The 19,673-nt window shown below is 68.7% G+C and overlaps 1 protein-coding gene across 5 annotated transcripts in view; it reads right to left on the bottom strand.

Annotated features, from left to right (window-relative positions):
- Positions 1-2,345: 2,345 nt before the first annotated feature.
- The window catches only part of INTS1 (integrator complex subunit 1), a 29,290-nt gene continuing 11,962 nt past the window's right edge, over positions 2,346-19,673 (bottom strand). For 2 of the 5 annotated variants that reach the window (XM_082428948.1, XM_082428947.1), the window contains exons 18-47: positions 18,492-18,689; positions 18,087-18,216; positions 17,586-17,765; positions 17,274-17,423; positions 16,686-16,865; positions 16,504-16,608; positions 15,345-15,512; positions 15,115-15,268; positions 14,097-14,258; positions 13,310-13,456; positions 12,913-13,011; positions 12,521-12,645; positions 11,883-12,137; positions 11,206-11,365; positions 10,825-10,965; positions 10,487-10,661; positions 10,274-10,397; positions 9,419-9,549; positions 8,817-8,904; positions 8,474-8,700; positions 8,125-8,248; positions 7,051-7,184; positions 6,476-6,668; positions 5,814-5,941; positions 5,422-5,534; positions 4,557-4,670; positions 3,616-3,686; positions 3,154-3,245; positions 2,882-2,991; positions 2,346-2,703 (exon numbers count right to left, since the gene is read on the bottom strand). In XM_082428948.1, coding sequence (XP_082285074.1) covers positions 2,588-2,703; positions 2,882-2,991; positions 3,154-3,245; positions 3,616-3,686; positions 4,557-4,670; positions 5,422-5,534; positions 5,814-5,941; positions 6,476-6,668; positions 7,051-7,184; positions 8,125-8,248; positions 8,474-8,700; positions 8,817-8,904; positions 9,419-9,549; positions 10,274-10,397; positions 10,487-10,661; positions 10,825-10,965; positions 11,206-11,365; positions 11,883-12,137; positions 12,521-12,645; positions 12,913-13,011; positions 13,310-13,456; positions 14,097-14,258; positions 15,115-15,268; positions 15,345-15,512; positions 16,504-16,608; positions 16,686-16,865; positions 17,274-17,423; positions 17,586-17,765; positions 18,087-18,216; positions 18,492-18,689 — 4,294 coding nt within the window. In that variant the 3' untranslated portion in view covers positions 2,346-2,587. The remainder of the gene's footprint in view (positions 2,704-2,881; positions 2,992-3,153; positions 3,246-3,615; positions 3,687-4,556; positions 4,671-5,421; positions 5,535-5,813; positions 5,942-6,475; positions 6,669-7,050; positions 7,185-8,124; positions 8,249-8,473; positions 8,701-8,816; positions 8,905-9,418; positions 9,550-10,273; positions 10,398-10,486; positions 10,662-10,824; positions 10,966-11,205; positions 11,366-11,882; positions 12,138-12,520; positions 12,646-12,912; positions 13,012-13,309; positions 13,457-14,096; positions 14,259-15,114; positions 15,269-15,344; positions 15,513-16,503; positions 16,609-16,685; positions 16,866-17,273; positions 17,424-17,585; positions 17,766-18,086; positions 18,217-18,491; positions 18,690-19,673) is intronic. The other 3 variants (XM_082428950.1, XM_082428949.1, XM_082428951.1) reach the window with 2 other exon arrangements.

The raw sequence follows: 19,673 nt of genomic DNA, 5'->3' as shown, positions 1-19,673 counted from the left end.
TCACAGTGGACGTGGCTGGGTGCTGAGCTGAGGCAGAAGAGTTGGGATCCAGAAGGTTCTACCTGGCTGTGCTCCTGTACCTTGGACCTCCCCGCTCAGCACCCAAGCCCCATTGCGCTCTGCGGGGCACGGGCTCTGGGTTCAGGCCCACACAGGGAGCTGGCACTCCAGCTCCCCGCTCACGCTGTGTAGACAGGAGTAGGTCAGGTGGCCTTGACCCCAAGGCGGCTCACCCGGCCTCCAAAAGCCCACACTCACCCCACACACATGCACACCCACGCCCCTGCCCACCATCCACTGGGCCCCCTGGGCCCCTTCTCCCCGAGGCCCTGGGCTGGGCGCACCTGTGTAAAATGGAGCTGGCTGGATGGTGTTCATGGCAACGGGGACCATCCAAGGAGTGCTGCCCTGCACGCCCGCTCTGCCGGCACCCTCCACGCACCACCGCCCATTCCCACGGGCCGTCCCCAAGGGTCCCGCTGCCCCCCACTTGCCAGGCAATGCTGCAGCGCCCAGGCTGGCAAGCACGGGTTCCGTGGGTACCGCCCGTGCACCAGCCACCCGCCCGCGGCCCCGCCAGGATGTCTGCCTTTGCCGCAGAAAGGTGAAGGCGGAGGGTGGTCAGAATCCTGGCTCCCCCAGAGCCAGGCCGCGTCCCACCCTCAGGCTCCCCCAGGCCTCGGCCCTGACACTGGTGGGACTGGGCAGGAAGGTGGTCCAAGGGCTCCCCCAGAGCCTGCCTCTGCCTGCTGGGCCCTCACACAGCCCAGTGTCATGGGTGAACTGCCCCAGCCCCCATCCTCCCAAACCCCAGGGGGCCTGTGCTCCCCTGGCTCTGGGTGAGGCGGTGGCACTTTGGGGCATGCAGGTGTCCCAACAGCTGTCACCCAAGCCCAGATGGGCAGGACCGTGGCATCCTGCAAGTGGCATGGCACTTCCTGGTAGGGCACCCAGGGCAGGAGGCAGGAGGGGGCCCTTCAGCTCCATGTCCCTCTCTGCAGGGACTGCAGTGGGGCAGGAGCTGCCAGGAGTGGCCAAAGGCCAATTCCATGTGCCCCTGAGCAAGAGCCACACAACGGGGGCCAAGAAACAAGCCAGACGGGACAGGGGGTCCTGGGGCTCCACCCAGGACCAGGCAGGATCTGGACACTGAAGGGCTGTCGTACGGGCAGTGGCGTGCTGGCTGACGCGTCAGGGGCTCAGGGGCTCAGGGAGGCTGGTGAGAAGCAAGCACGGGGAGAAGGGAGGCTGGTGAGAAGCAAGCACGGGGAGAAGGGAGGCTGGTGAGAAGCAAGCACGGGGAGAAGGGAGGCTGGTGAGAAGCAAGCACGGGGAGAAGGGAGGCTGGCAAGGCCGTGGCTGACCAGGGGCCTGTGGGGCTAGGGGCACAGCCCTGTCCCTGGTGGGCACGGAAGCAGTGACTGCCCCCCACCCCAGGGTCTGTCCAGCCTCAAGCAGGCCAGACTGAAGAGCCTGGGTCTGTCTTTAGCCTCAGCGCCCCCTGGTGGCCCCAGCTGAGCAGGAGCCGGGCAGACGGGGACCCTTTTGTGGGGGGGGGGGGGCACCAGAACCTAGGGGCCATCAGGGACACTGGGGCTCTGTCAAGTGCTGGGCGCTAACGGGAGCAATGGGAGGGAGGAGTGGGACGCCATCTGCGTCGAGCCTGGATGGGGTTGGAGGAGTGGGACGCCATCTGCGTCGAGCCTGGATGGGGTTGGGACGGCATTGCCCTCAGATAAGGACACTGGCCTGGAGAAGGCAGTGCCGCCTGGGGGACCCCGGGGCCCTCACTAGAGGGAGCACTGCCCCCTGCCCTCAGAGTCCCAGGGCCAAGTTCTCGGGCAGGCCCCGCCCCCGTCCCCTGCCCCAGCACCGCAGCTCCACGGGGAATGCGCCCCTCAGTGGCTGCACTGTGCCAGCCCTCACCCCGCGGCCAGCACGCGGAGGCTTCCTGGAGCGACGCCCAAAGCTGAGGGTCTCAGGGAACTGAGGTCCTTTATGGGGTGGGAGAGAAGACTGCTCTGCCGACCCCCAGCGAGCCCCGCTCCCTCCAGGAGCTGACGAGGCCGAGCCCGTGGGCAGAGAGCTCAGGGCAGGGGGCGCCTGGGCACTGTCAGCTCTCCCCCAACCCCGATGCTGCCTGAAAGCGGGGAGCTGGGTGGAGGGCAGGGAGGAAGGGCCGAGACTGTGCCCAGCAGGCAGGCGCCCTCCTGTCTCCAGACGGACACCGCCACGTGCCCACCAGGAGCAGGCAGGCTGGCCGGGTCCCGGGGGCAGGGCTCCAAGCTCCCAGGTCCCACTCACTCCCGGGGTCTCCAAGGAGGCAAACCACACAGGCAGCAGTATCGGGGAGTTCAAAACATTTCATTTGAACCCAGCCCCTCGCCTCGACTGTCTAGGAGGTCAGCATCCCTCCCAGCTGGGCCGTGCCCCCGCCACTCCGCAGGCGGGACAGCCTCCGGGGCAGATGGCCCCCCCACTGCTGGCCAGGGGCGGCTGGGCGTCGGCTCTGAGTGCTGGCCCTGCCTGCCTTGGTGCTCCCGGAGACCACCAGGGACCAGGCGTGCAGTCGGGCTGCGGCCCGGGCTCACATCACAGCCTCCATATGCAGGATCCTCAGGGCCTCGGAGACCTGGGCGCTGGTGTCCATCTGGCCGTACATGCCCACCAGGAAGGCCCGGTGCAGCAGCGCGGCTGCATGCTCTGGGGACAGACGAAGACCCTGTCAGGATGCGCTGCCCTGACATCCTGGCCGCGGGGGCCAGGTCATCAGGCAGCTCTCAGAAGTGGAGCCTCTGGTCTTTCCCCAAGAGCCCGGGCCCGGGTACCGAGGCCTCCAGGGGCACCAGGGCCTGGGCGGGTGGGGTCGGGGCGGACTCACCCTGGCAGAGGAGGGTGTACTCCGGCAGGTTCCGGAGGGCCGTCTGTGCCACTTCAAAGTCCCGGCTGCCCAGGCAGTACATGAACGTGGGCAGGAAGTCGGCTGCGATGCTGAAAGAGCCACGTGCTCAGGTTGGCACCTCCCCCCGTGCCAAGACGGCCAAGGCCCCGACGCCTCCCCAGAGCCCCGTGCCAGGCCCCACCGGACAGGAGCAGCGGGAGGCCTGGCCCAGGGCACCGGGCGGCCCGCGGTGGCAGGTGACGCCGGCTCACCTGGGGTTGCTCTGGATGGAGCGCAGGGCCAGGCTGAAGGCCAGGCCGCGGCAGGACTCCTCAGCTGAGCTCATCAGCCGCTGCAGACTGGTCTGTGGGGCGGGGCGGTGTCAGCAGGGCCACCCTCCCGTGCAGGGGACCCCACTCCCTAAGCCCCCAGCCCCCTCAACACCCCCGTCGCTGGGCCCTGGGACCTCAGGCCCCATGAAGCACACAGGAGCTCCAGCACAGAGTGGAGGAGCGGCCGCCTCAGTTCTGGGCGGGACTGTGGGCATCTGGGGCGAGGCCGGGGTCTGACGTGGAGCCCGCCCCTGAAGCCCAGCCGCTGAGGGCTGAGCGGGGGGCACAGCAGGAAGGAGGGTGGGGGCGGCGTCCCTGTCCAGGGCCCAGCGTGGTTTTGCCCTCCTGCCCCAGCCTCTGACACGTGTCCCAGTTCCTCCAGGCACGTGGCAGCTCCCGCACCGAGAAGAAGCCCAGGATCTCGGGTCTCCGCCGGGACATCTCATCCAGGTCGCTCAGAACCTCCAACAGATCTAAAATGGGTAGAAAGCGTGCTGTGAGGGCCAGGCTGCAGCTGCTGGGCTCGGGGGCGAACCTGTCCCCCACGCAGCCCAGAGGCAGGAGGGGTGGAGTCCCGGGGCCAGAGCCCGCTGCCCCACAGCGCACCTGCCGGGCAGGGACCCTGGCCCGGCCTCAGCACAGGCTCTGGCGGAGGAACCTGGGTCTACAGGTGCAGCACGGCTGCGCACAACATCAGCGCCAGTGCCTCCTGGAGCTCCCATAGCACCCCTAGTGCTTGCTCAGGCCAGGGGGCCCCCAGCCCCTTGGGACGGAAAGCACTGGGGGTGCCGCTGCCTTCCCAACTACCGAGCCAGCGACCCCAAACCGGAGGTGCTGGTCAACCAGGCTTTCAGAGGTTTCTGAGGGGCCCAGGGATCTGCACCTGCACCACGCTCCCCAGATGTCTGCCCTGGCTGCCCCGAGGCCACACTGCAGAAACATGGCCCTGCCCCTCCCCGCAGGTGGCCACCCAGGCCCTCGGCTCCCCCGTAGGGGACCAGGGGCTGTCGGCCAGCTCCCCGCCAGGCCCCTCTTCCTCGGTACCCACGGGGACTCCAGGGGGCTCCCCAGTGCCACTGGCCAGCAGAGGAGCCGCCCCCAGTCTCCAGCCCCGCTTCTCCCCCCGACCCCCCCTCTACCCACCCCTATTCCCACTCTGAGGAAAGAGCCCAGCCCCTCCCGGGACCTGGCGGGGGCCCTGCTGTCTTCTGGATGCCCCACCCAGGAGAAGCCTGGACGGCCAAGGGCCGCTGTGGGACCCAGGATGCCGGAGGGACAGAAAGGGAGGCCACCACCCACCGCAGGGCCGACTGGGCCTGGGGGAGCCAAACCCCCAAACTTACCCTCGACCGTCTGGCCCCGGGAAAGCCTCTTCACATAAGGGGCCATTTCAGCTGCAGTCAGAGGGGTGAAGAGGGAGATGCTGACCAGAGGCAGGGGGCCAGCCGAGCTCTCGTCTGCAAGACAGGAGGCCAGCGCTGTCAGGTGGAGACGTGGACGGCCCGCTCCAGGCCACTGTCCAGAGGGCCTGAGAGCCCCGGACACACTCGACACCGAGGCCGCAGGATCCATGTGCGTAAGCAAGGGGCAGCCTTGCTGAGCAGCGCCCAGAATCACACCAGACCCCCAAAGATGCGGCCCCTGCCCTGGGCTGAGCACGGTGCCTGGTACACAACGGGCGCCCAATAGATGCGCTGAAACGATGAACCTGCTGGGAGCTGCCTGGGAGACGCGGCACTTCTCTCTCCAGCCTCTCACCCACCACACTGTGCACGTGGCCTTCCCTGCTGCCCCCGGCACACAGCAGGTGCTCAATAAATGCGCCTGCGTGCAGAGCACTGTGCTAGGCGCGTCCGTGGATGGCCGAGTCACACTCAACACCAGCGACTTGGCAAAACCAGGGCAGAATGGCCGTGAAGGGCCAGCATCGGACCTGGGCCCCGGGGCACTCGGCCCGTTCACAAATCCACTGCGTGCCCGCTAGACACAATGCTGCAGGTGCCGGGTCGCCCCACTGTAGGGGCCACAGGATGGAGACGGGGACGAGGACAGAGAACAGAGGAACCTGGTTGGCCCCACAGAGGGCAGGTGCTGTAGGTCACGCTGGCCACAACACAACTCGGTGCTTTGCGCGTGTCACGGACCCGGGACCAACGATGCCCGAGGGACGCCCAGGGCAGTCCAGCCTGCAGCCCCGGCCCCACTCACCCTCGCCCTCCTCGTCCAGGCCTCGGTCGGCCCTGCCGTCCCTGCTGGGAAGGCTCAGCCCCGCCAGCAACGACTTGAGCATCACCAGGTCACTGCTGTCGAAGGATAGGTCACTGGGGGAGCAAGGTTCTCCGTGAGGACCATGCCACAGGTGGGAGGCAAGCAGGGCCCCGTGGGCAGGGGCTCAAGAGGTGCCCCGGGGGCCGAGGGAGGAGGACGCCAGCTCAGCATGGCCCCGGCGCAGACCCAGCATCTACAGCCCTGCCGCCCCGGGCCCCGGCGCCGTGGGCAGTGTCCATCCCCGCCACCACGCCCCTTGGGAGCTCCCAGCCCTGAGCGCCACCACGACGGGACCCAGCCGGAGAGGAGCCGTGCCAGATGCGCACACTCACTGGAGCGCGTCAGAGTGTTTCTGCAGGAAGGCGACGGCGGCCGGGGCGTTGCAGGTGATATACTTGTGGGTGAACTGCACGAACTTGCTGATGAAGGGGGCCAGGTGGCGGGAGGACTTCCTGTAGTTCTGCAAAGGGAAGCGCAAGGGGGGGAGCATTCAGGGCCTGAAGCATCCCGTCTTGCCCGCATCGTTCCCCCGGGGCCTCACAGCACAGAGCCTGGACACCACCAACACGCAGCCCTCTGCCGGGCAGCACGTTAAGGTCCCTGAGGGTCAGGAGTGACCTTGTCCCTCATGAACCCTGAGGAGCGTGGGGTCTCCCCAGGCACGTGAGCAGCTGGGGGCCTCCCCCGGGTGAAGCTATCAGGCAGGCAGGTGGCCTGGCCCTGCCCCTGATGCAGCCAAGGGGCTGTGCCCTCACCCAGCCGCCTCAGGTGGACAAGGGGACGGACCCTCGGTCCCGGTCAGAAAGACCGGGGCTGCCAGAGTCGTGGGAGCAGGAGGGGGACGAGCCGAATGGGGAGAGAATTCAGAATGGTGGAGGGAGCAGGCAGGGCGAGCAGGGTCACCGGCTGAGAAGGGCGCAGGGAGAGGGACCAGGGCACCCGAGCCCTGGGGGCTCCCGGGGCCCAGCGTCCGGAGGGTGGGCGGGGCACCCACCAGCAGCAGGCGGAGAAAGGAGAGCAGGCAGTCCCACAGCGCCCCCTGGTGCTCGCTCTGGAACACCCGCGGCTGCAGCAGCTCCAGGATGCCCAGCACGTGCAGGAAGAAGGTCAGGTGGTTCTGCTGCCGGAACTCCTGGAAGTTGAGGTGGTTGCGGCCGTGCAGGAGGGCGGCGATCATGGGCAGGTGCCTGCGGGCGACGCGGGCGCTCGGTGGTCCTGGGCCGTCTCCCCCAGCCCCCCTCCCCCCGCCCCCCGCGGGCCGACATCAACTTGCACGTGGAGACCACCCGGAGCCCGCTAACCCCCACCGTGATGTTCTGGGCCACTCACCTGACCCACCCTCTCCCGCGTCCACCAGGCCCCTGCCCCCGAGACTCCGCTTAGTCAGGAAGCAGCCGAGGCCCTGGCTGCCCGTGACGACACCACCAGTGTCCGTCCACCTGCTCTTAGCCGCAGAGCCCGCCTCAAAGGAACGCCTGGTGTGGGAGCCGCTCCAGGCTGGGGCGGGGAGGGCACCCTGCCGGCGAGCTCTGCCCACTCAGGCTGCAGGTGGGACAGGCCAGGCGGTACCTGAGCAGCAGGATGGGGTGGGCCACAGCCAGCTTCCGACAGGCCATGTTGGCGTCGGCCACGCGGTTCTCGGCCGCCCGGGAGTCGCTGGTGTCCGCGAGGAGGGTGATGAAGCGGTGAATGAGGGCGTCCAGCTGAGAGGGACGGGGGTGGTCAGAGCCGGGGCCGCCCGCCCCCTGCCGAGCCCGCTGCCCGCCACTGCAGGGGCTACGATGGGGCTCACCGGGCGGCGTGCACACCCCTGCTCCAAGGTCCCCGGACCCCAAGGCCCTGGCATGGTCCCTAAGGACCTACGCAGCGACCCAGAGAAACCTGTTCCCCCAGTGCTTTCTGATGCTCCTGGGGGTCAAACAGTGGCCAGAGCTCCCAGCCAATCTCAGCACTTGGTGTGTGAGGTCACCCTCTCCGCACAAACAGAATAAAAGCCCTACATTAGCTCGGGTGAGAAAAACCAACCTTACAAATAAAGCATAATTTCAGGTGTGTAAAACAAGTAACACACAAAACTGGAAGGGAGCACAACTGGAAAAACATCAACTTCCCTCCCTGTCCTGAGAAGCAGGGCAGGCGGCAGATCCGACTCCAGGGTCCAGCCCAGGGAACATGGGCAGAGGGCCCACCAGACACCCCTACCCCCACCATCACCCAAGGGAGGTGAAGGCAGATGCCACACAGACCCGCACACGGAGGCCCCACGCTGGGCCAAAGGCCAGTGCCACGGCAGGCAGCCAGGAAGGGATGGGGGTGCTGGGACGCATGCGACACCGTCACACACGCACCACGCAGCCTGTTGTAGTCAACGGTCCCTTATCAGGGAACGAGGGAGACACCCACTCTCCTCTGCTCCACACCCAGAGGACTTCTTGGAGGAGAAAAAGATCGTTTCCAGACCCTTCGAGAGGTCGGACAGGCAAGGGTGGCAGGGCAGGCTCTGCTCTCAGACATGCCATCGACACTCACCAGGTGCCTTTTTTGTCTTTAGATCTGAGAAAAGGCATTTCTCTACCTCCCAGTTGGCGTTTCTACCTCCAAGTGAAGGACAAAGGCGGCCCCGATGACCCCACAGGGCTTTACCTTGCAGACACTGCTGCCGGCGGCCCCTTCGCTGTGCAGCAAGACGTCAGGCACAGGCACCCGGAGGTCTGGCCGCTGCAGGTAGAGGTGCACGAGCAGGTCTCGGCAACGCCTGCCCAACACGCTGCGAGAGACCAGAGACCAGACTCGGGGTGGCCGTGGGACCAGGGAGCCGCTGTTCCCGCTGCGGGCTGCGTGCAGAGCTGGTGTGCCAGGCCCCTCACCCCTACCCCACCCCCACTGGCGGCCTGAGCTCATTCCCACGGTGCTCACATCTGAGCCACGGCCTCCCATCACACAGGCAAGGGGACAGGCGGGGGCTCTGGAGCCCGGCGTCCAGCACCCTCACCTGTCAGCCCACTGCTGGATGCAGCTCGTCAGGTGCACCGCCACCTTCCTGATGCCCTCGTCGTCACCGCGGCAGCAGCTGAGCAGCAGGGGCAGCCGGGCCTGGAGAAGGCTGCAGGCGCTGGCGTCCCCGTCCTGGCTCCTGGTCTCTGCCTCTGCCAGGATCAGCTCCACCAGGCCGATGAGCTCTGGGGCCTGGACCCGCAGCACCAACTCCTCCCGCCGCTTCTGCAGCCAGGCACCGCCAGTCAGGCCCGGGCGCGACGGGCGCGATAGGCGCGCCCGCGTCTCGCCATGTCCACCCGCCACCCCACCCTGCGGGCAGGGGACACCCCAAAACCTGCCTGAGGGGTACGCTGGTCCCTGCCCTGCCAGATCCGAGGAATGTGGATGCAGGCCCAGAGGAAGTCCAGGGAGGCCGAGGGGTCAAACCTGGAGGACGCGAGGCGGCTCGGCTGAGCGCGAGGCACGTCTCCAGGCGGAGGGAGGCGGGGGCTGGGGCGGGGCGCTCCCTGCCGGCCGAGGGCCCAGGTCAGCTGTCAGGGGACGCGGGCTGCCCCACCTGGCCTCTCTGCAGCTCACGGTGGCAAAGCTAAGGTCGGCCCCGCCCCACCCCACGCTTGCAGCCGCGCACAGGGGCCTCTGGTGCCCCTGCAGCACAGCACGGACGCCAGCCGTTCACACGACCGGAGGACAGTGAACCCGACTGTCTGCCTGCTGGTCACCCAGAGAAGGGACAGCGCGCCAGGCAAGAGAGCCCCGGTTCCTGAGGAAGCCGGCGGGGAAGGGTGCTGGATCAGATCCCCGCAAGGCCCCCGACGCTGCCCTCTGAACGCGGCTCCCGGAAGAGTCTGGGCAGGGCGGTCGCCATATGGCACCCCAAGGCCCACACTGCCTGCGGCAGGAACAGACCTGCCGGTGGGGGACAGGGATCTGGGGGACTCACCTCTCCTCCTGGCTCTTGCCCAGCAGGACGTGGATACACTGGTGCAGCGTGGGCCAGCCGGACTGGTGCGTGAGCAGGGCTAAGAGGTAGGGTCGGAAAGACGGCACCTGCGGCCCGGGAGGGCCTTTGCCCTGGGGAGGGAGGAAACCTGGGATGGTCCCCGCCGGGCTGATAGCTCCGCCGGGTAGCGTCAGCAGATGACAGCCCACGTGTGCCGGCACAGAGCAGAGGAAAGCGTCCGTTTTGAGGCAGATCCGAGGCTCCCGCCCGGGAAGCCACCCAGCCCGGCCGGTCACTCCGCAGATTAAACACGGGTTGAGCTGAATCCACTCCTCAGAGACCAGGAGACACGCGAGCAAAACCCTGGGCGTGGGAACGCCTGGGCGGGCGGGGGGCGCGGAAGCATGACCGCCGCGGTCAGAAGCGCAGACCCACCAGCGCGCGGCGGGATCACGGGCAGGGGTTGCCCAGCCCCTCCCCCGCGACCTGGTCAGTGTATCCTCACCTTCCCCACGGCCAGATGAGCTGGGGGACCCCGCCACCCCCGCAGAGCCCTGACGTGGGCTCCGACCCCTCAGAGGACCCCACCCCTCGTCAGGGGGTGCTGAGCTCTACTCCCCCTACCGTCTCGTGCCCTGTGAGGACCTGAGCCCACAAAGGACCAACCCACCCCCCACCCGCCTCCGTGACCAGATCTGGCCAGTTGTGGTGACCCGCTCAGAGGAAACGTGGGACCTGTCTGGCCACTGAGACCCAGGCCTCGGATCTGCTGGAAGCGACAGAGAGGCAGCCCCCCCCGGCCCGGGGCCGCCGTGTGGACTGTGGCCCAGGGTGCCGGGTCCGCGCGAGGCCCACCTTGCTCTGGGAGAACAGCAGCCGCTGCTGCAAGTCAGGGCAGCTGCTGATCACCTCGGGGTCCAGCATCTCCAGCCAGTCGACGAGGAGCCCCGAGCAGGGTCCCAGGCGCACAGCCTCCAGGCTGCAGGGCAGGTGGGGTGGGCTCAGACGCGGCCGGCCAGGGCCGCCCCCCGCCCCCCCTCCCAGCCGGCCACCGCCCCGCCGGCTCACCTGCAGCCGTCAGAGTCCTGCTTCCCCAGGGCCGGGGGCTCCCCCTTCTCCTGCAGCAGCAGTGAGCTCACCACGGCCACGGGCCCCGAGGCCGGGAAGGCGGAGGCCGCGGAGAAGAGCGCGGCCAGCAGCTCCTCCAGGTGAGGCGACCTCACGGCGACCAGACCCCGGAGGACTGAGGGGGGCAGAGAGGGCACCTGTGTCACTCCAGCTCAGGGGGCCACCGGACTCCAGAACAGACAGCCCCGCCCCCGGGCCCTGTTCTGGGGGCGCCCAGGAGAGGGACCTGCGTGCGGGGTGGCGAGGCGGGGTCTTTGTGGCGCCTGCGGCCCGAGTACCTTTGCTGATAAGCTCGGGCTCCACGTCACACCCCTCCCCAGACTTGAGGGTGGCGGCGATGGCGCGGATGGTGGAGCTGACCACTTCCGGGTCCCCGCGGAACGTCAGGGCCTCCGCCAGGTGCAGGAACCCGCTCCGCACTGCAGGAGAGCGCCGTGTGACCCACGGGACTCCTGCCAGGGGTGCCGGGCAGGCGACTCCCCTCGGCTCCCACACGTACGCTCCCCTCTGGGGGGCCTCCCCAGTGCCCCGACCCCCAAACCGCTGGGCCCCACTCACCCCGACGCCACCCGGGACCCCTCTGGGAACAAGGCCCTGGTCCCCCTGACGCGACGGCAGAGAGCCCAGGACCCCCGCCGGCACCATCGACCCCGTCTCACCATCGCTGATCCGGCGTCGTGCCGAGTACTGGGCGGCAAACAGCTTGAGCTGGGCCTGCAGGGGCCCGGCCTCCACGGCGGGGCTGTCCAGCCACTGTAAGGTCTGCACGAGCACTTTGAGGAAGCGCGACGAGAAGCCGGTGTCCTGGGGCACACAGCGCTGGGGACAGCACAGCACGGCTCAGACACAGCCGGGGCCGAGCGGGGCCGTCCTGCCTGCCACAGCGGGGGCCCCTCCACCACCCGTACCCGCAGCCCGCGAGGGGTCTGCTGCCGCCCGTCCCCATGGGGCACAGAGAGAAAACGATCGAGGAGGTAGCACGCACGTGGGCACGCACAGGGGCGGGTAAGGTGAACGTGGCAGAACTACTGAACCCAGGTGGTGGATGCGGTGAAAGCCCAACACGCTCCCGCCTTGCTCACGGGAAGTTTCTGTCACACAAGCAGGGCATCTATCCCCAGATCCGCAGCAAAAGCTGCATCTCTTCACTTAGGAGCAAGAGACGAGGCCCACAGGACAACGTCAGGACACCCAGTCAGCCGGGGCCCAAGCAGGCCTGGCCACAGAAGCCCCGAGCCTGGGGGGACGGAACAGGGGACGGAGGCCTTGGCCGCACGAGGCAGAGCCCGGGCGCGGGGACTCGGGGAGCGAGGCGCAGGGCTGTGCCAGGGCCTACCTGGTACTGGCAGAGCTGGCGCATCAGAGGGCAGGCGAGGAAGTGGTTCTGGTGCATGACCATGACCAGGGCGCCGCCGTGCGGGGAGTTCAGCAGGGTGGCGAGGGCCTGCAGGAGGCGCACCGCGACGCCCGGCACCTCGGGGCTCCCCTGGCGGACTCGCGCCAGCTCCCGGCCCAGGGCCTGCTGCAGCGCCAGGGCTACAGGGCGCGCGCTGGAGCTCTGCCACCGCGGGCTCGGGCTCAGCGGGAAGATCTGGTGAAAGGCAGCCATCAGGACCGCGCGGCTGGCAGGTGGGGCCTTCCCCGAAGAGCCCTCCTCTCACCCCACACCCCAACCCCACAGAGGCTGCCGGCAGTTGGCACTGGCGTGCCCGGTCCCCAGCAGACTCTCCAGAGGGGCACGGGGTGGGGGCCAAGGACTGGGACGAGGCCCGTGGCAACAGGCCCAGGAAAGAGCGCGTGGACCTGTGCACACACGTGCGCATAGAGGTGTGTAAGCATAAAGACGGAAACTGCGCACAGCTGCTCTGCAGCGCCTGTCACTGTGAGGAGGGGGCGAGAACACACGTGCCCAGGGAACCCCCGGCCGTGGATTCCAGGCGGGAGGAGGGACCGGGGAGGGAGGGTGTCCCGTACCTGCAGGAGCATGCCGGCCAGGTCGTCCTCGGGGCCCAGAACCTGCACCTGTGTCACGGCCCGGGTCCTGCCCTGGCCCGGTGGCTGCTCTGGGCTGCTTTTGGGTTTCGGCGCCTCCGTGCTGTCTGCAGGCAAGGAGGAGCAGGTCAGCTGAGAAGCCATCACGGCCAGCTGTGGCGGGGACCTTGCCAACCAAGGCCAGGCTCGCCCGGCAGCCCACCGCCCCGACAGGAGCTGGCTCACAGGCCCTGCAGAGGGCTCTCACCCTGGGACCCCCAGCCTCGCCAGGCCTGCCAAGGCCCATGAGGAACAGGGCCCGTAAACAGAAGCCCGGACGCCGGCCAGAAGCAAACGCTTCCCGAGTGGCCGTGCAAGCCGGGATGGGTAGGTACCTCGCCGGGCGGGCAGGGAGGCTGTGAGCAGGGAGTGGAAAGTCTGGCCTCCGGACGCCCCTCGCTCGTGCTGGACCTCGACCAGGTGAGCCATGTAATCTGCGGGGGGGCAGCCACGGGTAAACACGGGCCCCAGGGAGGAGGGAAGCCCTCCGCACAGTGCCCGCAGAGCTCCAAGCCTCCCCAGGACCCGGGAAGCTGGGCGACAGGGTCTTTCCGCAGAGAATCAGGCAGCGCCCACAGCTCCCTCCACCCTCCAACCCGAGGGGTGGACGCAGCTCCACCTTCCTGCTCGCAGCCCCTGCCCCGGGGCTGTTCCACCCCACCCACAGCCTGGCTCCCCGACCACAGCCGCATGGCGGGCCCGGGGTGCTCGGCCGAGGACCCCGGCTCTCACTCTTGTCCATGATGTTCTGCTCCAGGGTCTGGGGGTCGTGGGCCACCGCCTGGTCCAGATACTGGAGAAGTTTGCTCATGCTGGACACAGGGATGCCGAAGGACTGCACAAACAGCAGCAGCTGCTGAGGCTCCAGGTCCTGCAGGGCTGAGGGCGGCTCTCACTCAGTGACCGCCGCCGGGTGACCCTGGCCCGCGGGGCCTAGCGGGGCCCAGGGCCCAGAGGGCAGCTCCAAGTGTGGCTGGTGGGTCCTCAGGCCCCCCACCCTGCATCCTGAGGCTGCGGGCCAGCCCTGCGCTCCCTCCAGCTCAGAGTCAAAGCTCCCCTGAGTGTGTCCTGCTGCGCTTCCCAAGCCAAGCCACCCTCCAGCCAAGCCACCCCCCAAACTGCCCGGCCTGCCACCCCCGCTGGATACCACGCTGACCATCACCGGATGCCCTTCCTCCTTGCCGCAGGCTGCCCAAGGCCACTCTGCGTCCCAGAACCAGCTCCGAGGCCCCAGCCCCTCCTCCTCCCCTCCGAATTCCTGGACCACTTGGTCTTCGTTCCTCCTCCAGCACCGCTTCTCACTGGAGGCCCTCGGCCTCCCCGCCGGACCACAAGGGCTTGTGGGCAGCTGTCAGCGCACTGACAGATCCACAAACGTCTGCTGAATAACAGACGCCCCGGAACCCACCAGAGGCCCCCGAGTCGTCCTCTCTCATCGGCAACAGCTAGAACACACGCGCAGGCCCGCAGCAGGAGGCAAGACCTGGTCCTCCCCGCCCGAGCCCCGCCCAGGCCATACCAGCGTCCACCAGGCGCGGGACCTCCGAGCGGATCATGCGCAACTTCAGCCAATCGGGCAGCAGCAGCGCCTCTTCCGACGTGTCCACCAGGAAGGCCGTGGGCAGGGGCTTCTTCTCTGGGAACCAGATGTCCAGCAGCGCCTGGAACTCACCGTCACCAGCTTCGGGAGAGACAACAGGGCAAGCACCAGGGCCGGCTCAGTGAGGCCTTCCCAAACCTCGCCACCCTAGGAGCTCCAGCCGCACCGAAGGCTGAAGGCTGAGGCCAGCGCGTCCTCGGTTTATAGGTGCGAACTGGGGCTTCAGAGGATGGAGAAGAATCTACCAAGAGCTGAGCACGGCCCAGCGGCAGAGGCTTTGTGCAGTTGACTTGTGTAATCCTCACAATCGCGGCATTGCCCCGTCTCAGTCGAGGAAACGGAGGTGCAGAGCTGGCCAGGCCACCCAGGGGACGGTGTGAGGCTGGGGCCAGCACGCTCCCTGGGCTCTGTGGGCTTGGCCAAACCGGCTCCTTCCAGGGCTCAGGCTGCACAAAGACCCGGGCAGCCAGTAGGCCAGGCCGGCAGAAGGCCAGCCTCCCCTGGACACAAGTAAGTGGCAGAGCAGCCCACGGCGTCAGCCACGGGGAGGGAAGGAGAGGCTGCTAGGCCGAGAGGTCTCAGGAGGCCGGATAATCAGCCGGCTCTGGACACAGCCCACGGCCAGCGAGTCGAGGGCCACACCCCAGGCCTGTGGAGAGGACCTGGAGCTCACTGCTCTGGGCACCAGTGTCCCCTCAGCTGGGCAGCCCCACGTGGACACCTCCACCTCCAGAAGCCACAGTGCAAAGAGGAGCAGGCCCCGAGGTGCCCAGCAACACCCACGTGCGTCTCACGACGACAGGACAGCGTGTGGGCCGAGGCGGCACGGAGTTTGGAAACCCCCAGCCCGTGGATCGGAAGGGCCGGCGGTGCCCGGGGTCCCGCCACGTGGAGGCTCTCGCGCGCGCCCCCAGAACGGGCAGGGAAGGGTACCTACCCCCACGGGAGACCCAGGCCCCACCGCCCGCGGGCTGCTCACCGCGGGGCGGGCCCAGCGTCAGGAGGATGACCATGGCGTGGACCACCAGGATGTGCATGGTGGCCGTCTCCCCGCTGATCCAGCGCAGGAAGACCTGGTCTTGCGACTCCGACTGGAGGGGGAGGAAGGGGATGAGCGGGCCGAGGCGAGGGCCGCGGGGGCCAGCCCAGGGCGCCCGCCCGCCTTACCCAGCTGTAGACCTCCTCGCCCTCCTTGCTCTTGCGCATGCGCTGCACGTAGCGGGAGAAGATGGAGAGCAGGGCGGCCAGCACGGCGTCCGACTCGGCGCTGCAGGAGCGCTTGGAGAAGAGGTGGGACATGATGGTGGAGCGCTCCACGATGAGCCGGGCCACGTCCTGGGGGAGCACGGCGTCAGAGGGTGCGGGGCCCTCCTCCAGTCGTGCCTGGCCGACGGCCCCGTCCCCTCGGAAGGCCGCCCCGACGCCACGTCCGCTCTGCACAACCACCACCCCCCGACACCGGGCAGCAGGCCGATGACGGACGGAAGGGCCCCACACGCAGAGCCCTGCAGCTGCGCAGGGCTGTCAACTGCCACGCGGGCGGGAGGGGCAGCAAGAAGTGACAGGCTCCCTGGAGAGGGCCGGCCCCGCACGGAGAGGAGAGCGAGCCATGGGGCAAGGCGCCATCTGCCCTCGAGCGACGGTACCACACGCTTCTCGAGACCCGAAGGGAAAGGCCGTCTGCAAACAGCCGGACACCACGTTTACTTGAAACCTGCGGCAGCGACGCGGGGCAGGCTGGCCCCTGGACCAGACTCAGAAGAGCGAGGCCTCCAGCCCGGACTTTTATTACTGTCCAGCCCCTTGACGAGGAGCCCAGGCTTGGACAGAATCCCCCTGCCCACCGACCTCTGTCTTCAGCCCGTTCCCTCACTCCCTCCAGTCACGCATTCTACAAAGACCCAGGGCCTCCAGAACCTCTGTCACCGTCAGCTGACCCGCTAACGGAGTAGCGAGGTCAGAACACAGACGGCCGGAAAAGAGCAAGACGAAGTAGAAAACGGGCACGTGCTCAGCTCCCAGGGCCTCCCCGGCACGGGGCGGGATGCAGGCCCCAGCCCCAGCCCCGGACTCCTGGGCTGGCCTCCTGCCCCTTGGCCTCCTGGGTTGGCCAAGCCACGCCTCCACCAGCCCAGAGCCACAGAGGCAACCAGGCCTGGATGATCACAAGGGCACTGGGGGCTCCTGCCCTCGACCCCTGCTCCGGACAGAAGGTCACCGGCAAGGCAGCTGGGCGCTCAGAGCCCACAGCCAAGGGGTGGCCCCGCTGGCCCTGCATCCCGGCTGGGCTGGCCAGGGTCCCCCCGCCCCGCCCCGCCCCCCTCACCAGGGCCAGGTCGCTGTGCTGGCTCTGCTCCTCCACGGGCGTGTGCTGGGACAGGTAGACCAGGTAGGCGCTGATGGTCTGCGGGTCTGTCTCCATGTGGATGGCCTGGGGAGTGGGGGGAAGGAGGGCGTGTGAGCGCACGCCCCGCAGGGCTGCCCGCCGCCCGCCCTGCGGCCCCTCACCTGCTGCAGCGCCAGGGCGGTGGTGGTCCTGACGCTGTCGAACAGAGGCAACCTGGGCAGGTCTCGCAGCAGCCACTGGTAGCCCTGCAGCGCGTCCGAGTCGCCCGAGTCCTCCTCCATGGGGGGCTCCTTCTCCTCCCCGTCCCGCAGGCTGCCCTCCGAGAGCACCAGGGACAGGCCCTGCAAGCAGACATGCGCCCGGTCTCGGGGCCACCCACTCCCTCTCAAACCCGCGCGAGGGGGCCGCTTCCCGGCAGAGACGTGGTGCGGTCAGAGCTGCCACGACTGGGGCGGAAGGAGCGCTACCGGCTCCCCTGGAAAACCGTCGCCAGCACCTTGGGAAGCACGGCAGGACGGCGACTGAACTGCTCTCGGGACGTTTCCCATTACCACCCAGGGAGGGGGCCCAGACAGGGGAAAAGGGCTCTGAGCCCTGCACGGTTTATGACTGCGCCCTTTCTGTGTCCGGAAGTCAGCTAGGATAAAAGTCTGGGTGAGTAGAGACGCTCATCGTAACGAAAGAGGACAGAACCGTGCCGGGGCGAGCAGGGGAGCGTGGGGAGAGCGGGCCGAGGCCGGCCACCGCACCTTCATGGCCAGCACCCGGGACGCCAGCTGGGAGGAGCCGAGGCGCCGCAGAAAGTAGTCCAGCACCTCGCACGTGGTCTGCTCGTCGGCCCTGGGGCCCAGCAGCAGGTCCTGCAGGCGGCCCAGCAGCTGCCGCTGCTTCTGCTGCCTCTGCAGGGACAGGGGGCCTCAGGGTGGGCCTCCAGGGCCGGTGGGGTGGGCTGGGCTGGGGGCTGGGCTGGGGCCGGGGGGCAGGGCGGGGGCAGGGCGGGGCTGGGCGGGGCGGGGCCGGGGCGGAGCTGGAGCGGGGCGGGGCGGAGCCGGGGCGCCGACCTGCCGCTTCTTGGCCTTCTGCTCTTTGCTCTCGCCCTCCTCCTCCTCCTCCCCGGAGGCGGGCTCGTCGGCAGCGTCGTGCAGCAGGAACTCGCACAGGCACTGCACGGGCAGCACGTCCAGGGAGCCCTCGCTGGACTGCACCAGGTCGGCCAGCCAGGGCATGGACTGGGAGGAGGCCTGGGCAGGGCGGCAGCCACGCGGCTCTTTCCGGTTAATCCTGCCGCGGCCCCTCCCTACCCACCGGCCCGCCATCCCGGCCATCCAGCGGGGACTCCCGAGGCGGCCCTGTGTGCGCCCCGCCGGCAACGTGCCACGGCCGCCAGCTGTGCTGGGAGCGATGTGCACACCCAGGAGCCCGTTGCCATGTAGCCCTGTCTCTGGGTGTGCCCTCTTCTGGCCACGGTCTCATCTAACGCCACAGCCTGCTGACGCCCTAGAAGGTTCCCCGCCCGCCCGCCTGCAGCCAGCCTCCTCCTCCCAGACCCCGGCAGGACTCACCTGCCTCTGGATGATGTTGAGGAGGAAGTCCGGGTTCCGGCTCCGACACAGCAGGTGCCCGAGGCGGAGGGACTGGTTGAGGCCTTTCACCTGCTCCAGCACGTGAGGGGGAGGCCTCCGGGGCGGCCCTCTGGAAGTTCCACAAGACCCAAGCGTGTCGAAGCCGCAAGCGCAGGGCTCCCCAGGCGACAGTGGCGGGTGAGGGCGGGGCCGCCTGCCTCCCACCTGTGGGCAGCTGCCCATCTTCCCCAAGGCCCACGGTCCCTCCCCTCCCAGCTCAGCCACGGGGGCTCTCGGCTTCACCACGGCCCGGCCGCGCGGAGAGCCAAGACAGCGGCCAGGACACGGCGCCCCCGCCCGCCCCTGCCAGCCCAGGCCTGGCCCCGAGCTCCGCGCAGCGCATACTGGGGCTCAAGGCTGGTGAGCTGGGACAGGAGCAAGCTGCTGCTCTCAGTGATGGTCTGCTTGGTGGATGCAGCGGCCAGGTGCCCCTCGAACGCCAGGATCTCCTGCTTCTCCCGCTGCGAGACCTGCAGCTCCCGGGTGACCATCTCAGTCCGGGTCTCCTCGTCCGTCAGGGTACACGGCGGGTACGAGTAATTGCTGGGGACCAAGCAGGAGGAACCTGTCGCCGGGCCACCAGAGGCTGGCTGCCACCAGGCGGCGCTCAGGGTGGGGGGTCATAACTTAGGACGGTGTCCCTCGCCCGGGCCCAGCTCGAGCCGTCAGGCTGTGGAAGGGACCCGGGGAGGGAGGGCGTCAGCAACATGGTCACAGTCAGACCCCCATGAGAGAGCTGGGCAGCCCTCAGAGCCCACAGCCGGCCACCCTCTCCTCCCACACAGCCGAGTGCTGGCGCCTCCAAAATCGGCCAACGTGTGTCAGGATCCTGGACCCGAGTGGCGTCTGTCCGGGATGGCCACACGGGACCCCTGGACCCTTTCCAACAGGCCAGGTGGCCCAGGGCGTACAGGGCACCCCAGACCGACTCACAGCTTCAAAGACACACGCGGCTTTCTGGGGGCACGAGCAGCTGCACTCCTGTCACGTGTCCTGAATCTAACCTAGCTTCCCGTGACACCACAGGATGGCCCTGCCGCGTGCAGCCTCGGGCCGCACCCAGACCCCCCCCGTGCGCCCGGTTCCCACCCGCCACGGCCTCAGGCTCCACTCCACCTCAGCCAGTGTCCCGCAGCGACCCTCGCTGCCCCCGAGTGCGCCGGCAGGCCGCACCGACCCCCGCCGCAGGAGCACAGCACACACACGCCACCCGCCCAGGCGCCCACGCCGCTTCCTCAGCTCATGGCTCGCAGCGAGCACAGTCACAGCGGCCCTGGCATCTGGCGCCCGCCGCGTCCCGAGGCAGTTCCCTGCTGCTGACCCCGGCAGCGCTCACACCGCACCTGGCCCCGTCCCCATCCCGCCGCAGCCTCTGGCTCCCCTCCGCTCTACGCGATGTCACAGCATCACCAGCCTGACCGTCCCCACGCCCACGGCAACACGAGTGCTGCCCAGGAGGGCCCAGGGCGCCGCCTGATGCCACTGCCCCCAGCCCAGCGAGGGGGCAGCCCCGCAGAGCAGGGAGAC

The sequence above is a fragment of the Balaenoptera physalus genome, assembly GCF_965194825.1.
Source record: "Balaenoptera physalus genome assembly, chromosome: 16".
NCBI lineage: Eukaryota > Metazoa > Chordata > Mammalia > Artiodactyla > Balaenopteridae > Balaenoptera > Balaenoptera physalus.
Note: the sequence above shows the minus strand (reverse complement) of the source record. Positions and strands in the feature narration are given on the sequence as shown.